This window comes from Homarus americanus, unplaced genomic scaffold (assembly GCF_018991925.1).
Source record: "Homarus americanus isolate GMGI-L3 unplaced genomic scaffold, GMGI_Hamer_2.0 scaffold34345, whole genome shotgun sequence".
Lineage (NCBI taxonomy): Eukaryota > Metazoa > Arthropoda > Malacostraca > Decapoda > Nephropidae > Homarus > Homarus americanus.
The window spans coordinates 267,061-277,863 of record NW_024736072.1 but is presented as its reverse complement, the minus strand read 5'-3'; the positions used below and the strand labels follow the sequence as shown (position 1 = coordinate 277,863).

Below are 10,803 nucleotides of genomic sequence, written 5' to 3'. Positions count from 1 at the left end.
GGTATGATGGTGGTGAGGTGTGAGTGAGGTGATGGTGGTGAATGGTGGTGAGGTATGATGGTGGTGAGGATGATAGTGGTGGAGGTATGATGGTGGTGAGGTATGATAGTGGTAGTGGTGAGGTATGATGGTGGTGAGGTATGATGGTGGTGAGGTATGATGGTGGTGAGGTATGATGGTGGTGAGGTATGATGGTGGTGAGGTATGATGGTGGTGAGGTATGATGGTGGTGAGGTATGATGGTGGTGAGGTATGATACACAAAACTAGTAAGGTATGATTCATAATGACTGTAAAAATAAGAATCCACAGCATAAACATTAAAAGTGGTTCTCTGGGTCCATTTTTTGCCCCTCCTCACATTCCCACGGGGGGGGGGGGCGATATTTAAATTAACAAAGTCATTCTTATTCGTGGATGATGATGATGATGATGAAGAAGAACATTAACAATAAGATATTCTAATGTATGCAGATGTAGGAAGATAGTAACTCCTAGCTCAAGAAACCCTATACAACGCTCGTCAATCATAAAGAGTTGGAAGAATCACACAAAAACGCCCCCCACACACTCACCCTTCCACACACCACGGTAGGCTATGCTCTCTAACTCTGGCGTCAAGTGAGGAACAACCTGTTATAGATGTACAGTATACATTTATTACCCACCCAAGGAAGTCGTAGTGGTGTGTGTGTGACTTTACCTGTGAATGCATGGTATGGTGACTGGATAAGTAATTACAGGTAGAAGAAATACCAGATACCTATAAGCCATATACCCGCCCTTCCTCTCCTTATGTCGCTTAGAGCAAGGGTGTAAAACTAACACTTATATAGAGGGGGAGGGGGGGAGATAGGTTCCTCCTTCGGGCTATAGATGGAGAAGGGAGGAGACATGAGCATGGGGAGGTCTATTGACTAGGGTTATCACGAACCACCAGGGAGGGGAGGGAAGGGAAGGGAAGGGGAGGGGAGGGGTGATGGGGAGGACGGGGGAAGGGGAGAGTTTTGAGATCTTGATTATAAGCGATAGTAGGTGGTGAGGTAGAGCGCTTGGGGTGTTGTTGGGATTCATACAGGTTTGGGATGAATGAACTTGGGTGCGTTACCATTCACTGAGAGAGAGAGAGAGACTCATTTACGAACAGATAAACTTAACAAGAAAATTAAAAACAAAAATATGAATCCGACTGTAAAAACCTTCCGAATATCGTAAAAAAAACACAACAACAATGACATGATGAAACAGGTGGAAAATATTAATCATCAAGTAACGAAAACAACATCCAAAGAAGTGGCCCTTTTTTTTTTATTCGGGGACGATTCAATTAATAAGTAAATTTTGAATAAAGCCAAGAAAAAATAGTGAATAATGACGTCAGTAGTAATGGTTATAGAAAATATTAAAATGTGGTGATTATATATATTAAAAAAAAAAACTCAGGTAAAGGTAAAATAAATGCGACTTAGGAATGACTAAAAGTGAATGGAAATCTTTGGCTGAATATTCGTCTATGTAAATTCAACAGGCGTTATCAGTCCCTTTAAGAGACAACATTAGAAATGACAAATTGTACCAGTTTTTTCAGGATGGATGTTAATGGTCTGGTGCCGGAAAAAAGACTTAAAACAAACCCGTTGGAGGCGATAATTTACATCCATTCATCACCTGTACTACTGAGATTATTAAACACTATTTGTAAAATCATAATGAAATTTTCGCAACACTTTGGAAGATGGTTAGGTTAGGTTAGGGTTGGGTAGGGTTGGGTAGGTTAGGTTAAGGTAGGTTAAATTTGGATAAGTTAGGGTACGTTAAAATAGGTTAGGTTAGGTTAGAGAGGACAACAAATATCATAGTATTAAATACAAGTTATAAATAAATAAATAAACCCGTAAACTAAACCCGTATATAACGATTTATTTTATTTTATATTGTTACTGCACTATATATCTATAACATATCTAAGTATTTGTACTAAATGTAAAAGTTTTATTTATTTATTTATTTATTATTATTATTATTGTTATCATTATTATTATTTTATTACTATTATTATTATTATTATTATTATTATTGTTATTGTTATTATTATTATTATTATTATTATTATTATTATTATTATTATTATTATTATTATTATTATTATTATTATTATTATTATTATTGTTGTTGTTGTTGTTGTTGTTGTTGTTGTGGCTGTTATTACTTTGTGCTTGTCAACATCGGTCCGAGGGTTGGGTGACCCTCGGACCGTTCGTAATTGTATTATAATCTCGACTTGATTATATGGTACAAAGTCACTTCCGAGTCTTGTTCTTTATGATAATATTTACTAATTTTAAGCTGAATGGTAACAAAAAAGTTAGTTAAAGAATAAAAAAATAAATATAAAATGAAAATACACTTTTGTTGGATCTATAGCGTGAACTTTGTGACTCATAAAAGTGTGCACAACCATCCACACCCAGCCGCCCACACAACCATCCACACCCAGCCGCCCGCCCACCCACCCAGGACGTTGGTATCAGCCGTTGTACCACCATTATATAACCCCCCACCCCCCCGACATTTTACCTCTTTTGTTCAAACTTATGCTAATTAAAACTATTTGTGTCACGTACCAGCTATCCAAATTATAGTACTTTTCTCCTATAATTTGACCTGTTATAATTACTGTACTCTTTTAATTGATCTGTTATCGTTAGCTAATTAGTATACTCTACCGCGTCTTTTATTATTGTCTTTTGTTATATTGTCGTGTACTGTTTTATCACTAGATATGCAAATCAGGTACACGTGTTTTCCATTAGCAAGTGTTTTGTTTCGTGGATAAGACGGACGGACAGATGAACGGACGGAAGTAGATCTTTGCCAGTTATCATCACTTACATCCGCCAGTTAGTTACAGTTAATAGTTAACGTCAGTAAGATACAGTTTATAGTTACAGTCTTATTCACCGGTTATAGTGTTAGTTAGGTACAGGTTATAGTTACAGTGTCAGTTAAGTACAGCAGAAGTTACTTTTACTCTTCTCCACATTTTATAATTTCATAGTTAAGGTAATTTTTCTCTATTATAAATAAGATAATTGACACTAACCTGAAAATCCCGAGTCTTGAGTGATGAAGCTTCGTGTTTGAGAGGTCCACGGCTGGTGCTGGTTGGTCGCCTCTCCTGACCTGCCTGCTGGATGTTTCTTGCAATTAGGGATTTTTTTTTTAAAGTGTAGATTTAACTAATGATCAATTCTTGTTTACCTTTGTTTATTAAAATGGTAAAAAAATATGTTTGTTTACGGGTTTATTAAGTGTTTGTATGAAGGATTTGAATCATTAAAGGATATGTTTGAGGTCCTACGCTCGCTAAGTTGTGACAGGATTTTGTGTTTTTGAGATACAATCAGGAAAACTAACCCCGGGCGAGGACAGTTGAGTGGAATTAACGAGTCATTTATGTATTTCGATCTCTCGGTACACGACAGGTTGGTATCGATCCGTTTAATGGCGTGCCTATTATATACAGCTGGTCATTAAGGAGGGATGTTAGGCTGTAGGAAGCTGTTATCGCCAAGGTGGTTAGGTGTGTGACGGAACGAAAGCTGAGACGTGAAGTAACAGTAACAAGTGCTGTGGTGATGACTATGTGGTACTGTGGTGTTTACTGTGTGGTGTTGTGGTGCTGACTGGTGAATCACTGGGAAAAAGCAGGAGAAAATTACCCCACTGTGTTGTTCCGTCTCTATACACAGTTGTTTACCCCGACACACACTACTGTAATCACTATATGTTATGTGTGTCTATGCTAATTCCGTATACATTATTAGAGCGCGGTAAGTCTCTGTCTCATCACGTGGATTATTTTCGCCCGTAACCTCATTAATGGGATGAGGTGAGGCTGTTGTTATGGTGGTCAGATTGATATGAATTATCCCTTTGATGTCCCGCGCGGTATGGAAGGAATATTATGATTCTGGGTTGTCCGTCCGTCCGTCACTCTGATGGCTACCATTTTGGGGAAGCTGCCAGGCAAAAACCCATGGACTCACAATAAGGGCCATGCAGTCAATCAGTGGACAGGTGGACCACTATAAAGGTGTTTGGTGTTGACCTTGACCTTCCACCTCACAAAGGTCACGAGAGGCTGCTTGTGTTAGTACAGGTGAGACATGAGTGTCCTTAACACACCTGTATACAGAGTATCGTTCACTTAATATAATGTTAGTTCTGACTTTACACACACACACACACACACACACACACACACACACACACACACACACCCCTATTGTAAGAGTGTTGCTACAGTGACCACAACATCTGGTGTTGATCGACATCCCCCGTGATCCCATCTCCCCTCTGCACCCCTTTCCCTCCCCATGCCATCTTCATCTACACCCCATCCCCTCCTCATCTCCCCATTCACCCCTTCCCACTCATCCCCACTACACCCTCCCCATCTAAAATCCCACTACACCTCTTATCATCCCCATCTCCTCACTACACCCCTTCTTAATCAACCCCCTTCTCATACACCTCCCTATCCCCCTACACCCCTACCCTCTCCCCACCCTCCCCCCATCCCCCTGCTCCCTCCTTCTCCGTAACTCTTTTTGCTCGTACTTGTGTTACTCCGCCACCAATTACTGTCAGACCGGCTAATTGTTATTGCTGATGGCTTTATCCCCATTTTTGTAAAGTGTCAATCATCAACACGATAATAATACACCTGGAGGAAAATTGTTTACCTGTTGTCTTTTTTTCTTTATTCAATACCGAGTTTTGTATTATAACGGAGGCGTTTATTGTGTCATTATGATTTATGTAATTCTTAAGTAATGTTGAAAGTATAATGTTGTTTAATACCTTGGGTCAAATTGATGTTTTTTTTTTAATGTTGTGGGATATGTGATGTTTAGTTATGTTGACAGTATAACATTATTTAATATCATCTTGGGTTAAATGGATGTTTTATGCTGTAGGATCCGTGATGTTTAGTATTGTTGATATAACATTCCTTAATACTATCTTATGTTTAATTGTTTATCTGTAAAGTAACATCACTTAACAACATCTGCGTAACAAGACATCTGAGTAACATAACATCTGAGTAACATAACATCTGAGTAACAAAACATCTGAGTAACATAACATCTGAGTAACATAACATCTGAGTAACAAAACATCTGAGTAACATAACATCTGAATAACATAACATCTGAGTAACATAACATCTGAATAACATAACATCTGAGTAACATACCATCTGAATAACAACACGTAACAACATCTCTGTAACGTCAATCTATTTTCATTCTTAACATCATTCTTATTCCCAGACTGTATACTTCAGTCAGGAAATATATCCCTTGATGGCCGTACATTAAATATATCTTATCTCGTTCCGGCCATTATTTTGGAGGTGAAATATAGTCATTGTATATGCTGTATGTATCGTCATTGACTCAAGACAAAGAATTGAAACTTGGTCCAGATACAGCACAGGTAAATTTTGTTGACTGTGTGGTGCTGTGGTGATGACTGTGGTGCTGTGGTGATGGCTGTTGTGCTGTGGTGATGACTTTGGTGCTGTGGTGATGACTGTGGTGCTGTGGTGATGACTGTAGTGCTGTGGTGATGACTGTGGTGCTGTGGTGATGACTGTGGTACTGTGGTGATGACTGTGGTGCTGTGGCGATGACTGTGTAGTGTTGTGAGGATGACCACCACAGATATTTTATAAGGTTTCGTATGGTGTTGACAACGGTTGGCAGTGTTGAAAATAATGAATGAATTTTTAATATGGCCACTTACAGCGACTAGTTTATCGTGCACCCCATACTCCTCCTGTGAGTGGTAGCGCAAAAGGATTACAGAGTAGAGGTTACAGAGGGTGGAGTACAGCAAGTGTTGGTGGTGGTGTGCTGTAGGTGGGTGTGGTGGTGTAAGTGGTAGTGTTGTTGTAGGTGGTGATGTTGTAGATTGTGGTGATGTTGTAGATGGTGGTAGTGTTGTAGGTGGTGGTGGTGTTGTTGTAGGTGGTGGTGATGTTGGTGTTGTAGGTGGTGGTCGTGTTATTGGTGGTGGTGGTGGTGTTGTCATAGGTCTTGCTGTTGTAGGTGGTGGTGGTGTTGTCGTAGGTCGTATTGTTGTAGGTGGTGGTGGTGTTGTCGTATTGTTGTAGGTGGTGTTGTTGTAGGTGGTGGTCATGTTATAGGTGGTGTTGTTGTAGATAATTAAGTCGTTTTTCTAGGTCTTGATGTTAATGTCCTTAGAGGGTATGCTAGTAAGTGTTCCTTTATTTAGTGGCGTTCATGTAGGTGATGCTGATGGCGCTCCTGTACGACGTGTAGGGTGATGGCTGTTTGCGTTCCTGTAGGTGCTGAGGACGTAAGAGCCCGTGGGTGCTGTCCTCCGCCTGGCCCACGCTCGTCCCTCTAATTATGGCGCGGTAATTGTAGGCTGTCTCCCTGAAAAACAAACACTCTCAGATCAACTCCTGCTGACCCCGAGGAACACAAGCCGGACCTCTGACCGCCGCGCGACCATCGACCCTCGGCCAGGACGTCAGGAGGGTGGAGGCGATGGGAAGATGTGGCGGCGTGATAGGCCCCTGTTGCCCCGGGGTGTGTGATAAGGGAGCATCTCCGAGTCTACAGTACGAGTAAGGTATATGCCAAGGGCGGTGATATGCGTGTGTTTACCAGAGTGTTGGGAATATTGTGAACAATTAGGTATGGTAATGGTCCTAGCGCCAAATTTTTAACGTCACGAGGCCATAATGGACCAATGTGTCACAATACCTACCGACATTTTCTAATCATGTCCGACGAAATGAAGAAGAGGTGTACAATAGGTATAAGTTCGGTGAGGCCACGCCACCGCTTTTGTCATGCAAATTAAATTGAATGTGTTATACAAAATATATTACGGCCAAACTGGTCAGGGTTTTTTTTTTTTTAGGGCGGAGGGGGGCGGTCTGATGATGTGTGTTGTGAGTCTCGTTCACTGTGTATGGTCTGGTTTGTGTTTACATTCTTGAAACTGATCCCAACGACCCTTTCACCTGAGAGAGAGAGAGAGAGAGAGATTAATAAACTACCCAACAGGGCTCATCGTCTTCCATCGGTCAAGCAGCACCTTAAGTATCAGGTGTGTTAGAGAACCACCGCACACTCAGATATGCATCACACTTCACCACCCCGATCATTCATATCGATAAGTTACGTCGGAAAACTTGCGCTGAGTGTTGCACGCGGCAGCTATATCACCTTACTAAACGCAAAGTGACGAGATCCGCTATTAACGGCCTTAGGGACACTGATTGCAGAGGTCACCCTAGCCCGACAGAACTTCCTCCTTCCATCCTTTCAACTCTCTCTATCTTAACAGAGTGTTGACTTAAGGTTGAATGTTGATTAGCGCTTCAATTTCTTCCGTCCTCCGGCGTTTAGTGTTTTGTGACTTCATAAATTTGCGGGGAGTTATGGCGTGTATGGCGCACAAAGAGGAGGTGGTGGCCTGGTCAAGAGGTCCTGCCAGCGTGATGATGGCGCCGCTCTTGGGGTGGTGGTGGTGGTGGTATTTGGATGATAATGATGGTGGTTGTTGTGGTGTGAGACTAGTGGTGGTTGTTGTGGCACAGATGGTAGTAGTGTTGTGGTACAGATTGTGGTAGTACTGTGGTAAGTAGGTAGTGTTCTCCTATATACCCACAAACCCTCTCTAGGTAGTCACACCATCCCGTCACCATCAGCACACATACCACATCATTAGCTCCAGATAGACACGGCACCTGGAAACATCTCAGGAATATATACATAGAAGAAATACAATTTATAGGCATGGGGACTGACACACACACACACACACACACACGTATTATAATTTACTCCTGCTAGGGGCGAAATTTCTATTGGGTTTTATGTCAATGATGATACGAGAAATAAGTGTGGTATTTATCTTCTTCATCTTTCATCTCTCTCCAAGTGTCTACCTGATGCATGACACACATACCTGGATCTCACCTGTTGCTCTGGAGAGATTGTCGTGGTAGTTTAGTTTTTAGCAGGAGTGTCTATCTATCTATATATATATATCTATATGTCTGTTTGTCTGTCTGTCTGGCTATATAAAAACTGCATAGCTCATGTAGGACTTTTATATGAAGAATTTCCCTGCCTGAGTCAGTATCCGGTGTGACCAGTACTGTACACGGGGTCAATAATGGTGAGGATTACCATTTATTACGTACCAGACCATCTCTCACCGCTCAGCTATTTTACCCACACCTTGCTAACATCATTCACCAACACAACAAACATCTGTGCTCCTAATTATTCACAAGTTCTCTCTTTTGTTGCCCAAAATACCTGGTCTGTTCAGCATTAACCTCGTCCATGAATGCATAAAATAAACCGGGCTGACCGAACCTCCAAGACCATTGTTCCGATAATTACTGCTCACCCTAAACGGAGGTGTGGCAACGCTGGAATGATAAAAGACGGGAAGACGGGGCTTCAAAGAACACGGGATCCGGGTAATGATAGGGTGGGGGGGGAACTGTGATGAAAATAGATTGTTATGGGAAGCTTAAGAGGTGTCGGGTGAAGAAAGAAGGTTTGAACAAGAGTGTCGCTCAGTCAAGACCTTCATGTAGACGGGCGTACGAGCGGGCGGACGGACGGATGGATGGACGGGGAGGGTGGACGGATATTACCTGACGAGATGGGGAGGGAAGGAGGATAGAAGAATATGATGACGAAGACAAGTAGAAAAAGATGAAGGAGGAGGAGAAGAAGGATGAGGAAGAAGGAGGCGGTGAAGGAAGAAGGAGGAGTAGTATGAGAAGGATCATCATTTAGGGGAGAGTAATAATTTGACGGGAAAGAGACGATTTAAAGGAATATTTTGACGGTAAAGAAACGGTTTAAGAGATAGCATGATGACAGGTAGACAGGTGAAAACGTGTAATTACGGACACCGAGGAGAGAACCTGAGGCAGATAGAGAGGAAGATAATCTCACGAGGAGGAGAAGAAGGAGGGGGAGGAGGAGGAAAGATAAACAAAGAAAAACCCTAACAAAAGCGAAACACTAAGCGAACTGACTTCATAAATAAAACTCCCAGAGAAATTATGTGACGTTAACAACAGCTTAGAGAGTTATAATACCTGGGTGTAATTAATACAGGTAAGGTAGACATCTCTCCAGTAGGGGGGGGGGGTAGTGTAATGGCGGTAAAGTGATCACATGACGCCCTGTTGGAGGTAATTATGTTAATGTAATGATGATTCAGGATGAGTTATTAGACAATTATGACATGGGTGTGAGGGATTATCTTACGTTTAATAAGTGGGTAGGAGTTAATGATGGTAGATGGTAGGGGGATTTAGTAATTAATGGTGGAAGAGGTTATGGGTAATTAATGGTTGATGGAGATATTCTAATGTAGGCTTAATGGTGAATTATTATTGTTATTATTATTATTATTATTATTATTATTATTATTATTATTATTGGTGTTGTTGTTGTTGTTGTTGTTGTTGTTGTTGTTGTTCTGTGAAGGAGTCTCACCCCAAGAAAGTTTTGCAAGTACAAATAATATTAATAATGCTAAAAAATTCTGTATTATGTTGTAATAACTCCGTGTCCTTACATGTGCACATCCTGCCCGTGTCCTTACATGTGCACATCCCGTCCGTGTCCTTACATGTACACATCCTGTCCGTGTCCTTACATGTATACATCCTGTCCGTGTCCTTACATGTACACATCCTGTCCGTGTCCTTACATGTATACATCCTGTCCGTGTCCTTACATGTACACATCCCGTCCGTGTCCTCGCATGTACACATCCTGTCCGTGTCCTTACATGTATACATCCCGTCCGTGTCCTTACATGTACACATCCCGTCCGTGTCCTTACATGTACACATCCTGCCCGTGTCCTTACATGTACACATCCTGTCCGTGTCCTTACATGTATACATCCCGTCCGTGTCCTTACATGTACACATCCCGTCCGTGTCCTTACATGTACACATCCTGCCCGTGTCCTTACATGTACACATCCTGCCCGTGTCCTTACATGTACACATCCTGCCCGTGTCATTTCAAGACCATGACCTATTTAGCAAGATACCCCCATACTGTCTTTGGCCATACGTAATGATTTATCATGGTGCATGTCCAAGATCCTTTGTCCTCCTCTCCCATGTCCACATTGATATATTTTCGCTTTTCATACCTCTTCCCATCGCTTACTTCCTTCCCCGTGTCCTAACTTAACGCCCCCACCATCTCCATCTCCTACTCCAACCCTCCGTGTCCTCGCCACAGGGAATATTGCCGCCGTGTCCTAGTTAGCTACCCTCCGTGTCCTAAGTTTCCCTACTCACCTTCCCGTGTCCTAGAACCCCCACCACCCCATGTGTCCTAGCCACCTCCTCCAAGCCTCCGTGTCCTGACTGAACTAACAGATGTCCGACATTCCAGCAGCCTCTAACGACCACCAGAGAAGACATTAAGATAATAGCGAGAGCGGAACGAGCTCGTTAGCATAGTAGGTGTAAACGATAGGGACGATAGTGTTGTGGGCAGGAGTCCCGGGGTGGCAGTCGTCTCCCTATCGCTGGCGCCTATGTGCTATCGCTTTATTGCTCTGTCTTAACAGGATAATTGGCCGTTTATGCTTTGTTATAAGGGCGAGGTGTGCGGCCCTCCCAGTACTGATGTCTCGAAAAGAAAAGATAAAAAATACTACTGACGGTGTTGGGATGAATCTCCTCCTTCAAGTCAGGTTA

General features: G+C 42.2%; 1 protein-coding gene across 1 annotated transcript; it reads right to left on the bottom strand.

The window, feature by feature from the left end:
* Positions 1 to 6,297: 6,297 nt before the first annotated feature.
* On the bottom strand, positions 6,298 to 10,098 carry LOC121871920. The gene is made up of 2 exons (XM_042374521.1): positions 9,746 to 10,098; positions 6,298 to 6,469 (listed from the first exon to the last, which is right to left on the bottom strand). Exons 1-2 carry the CDS (start codon positions 10,096 to 10,098, stop codon positions 6,298 to 6,300), a joined length of 525 nt encoding a protein of 174 aa, XP_042230455.1.
* Between the last annotated feature and the right edge of the window lie 705 nt (positions 10,099 to 10,803).

Coding starts and splice junctions, on each gene's coding strand:
- LOC121871920 (XM_042374521.1), bottom strand. CDS start 10,098: ATGTGTACATGTAAGGACACGGGCAGGATGTGTACATGTAAGGACACG. Junction 6,470..9,745: donor TGTAAGGACACGGACAGGAT/GTATACATGTAA, acceptor TTTGTTTTTCAG/GGAGACAGCCTACAATTACC.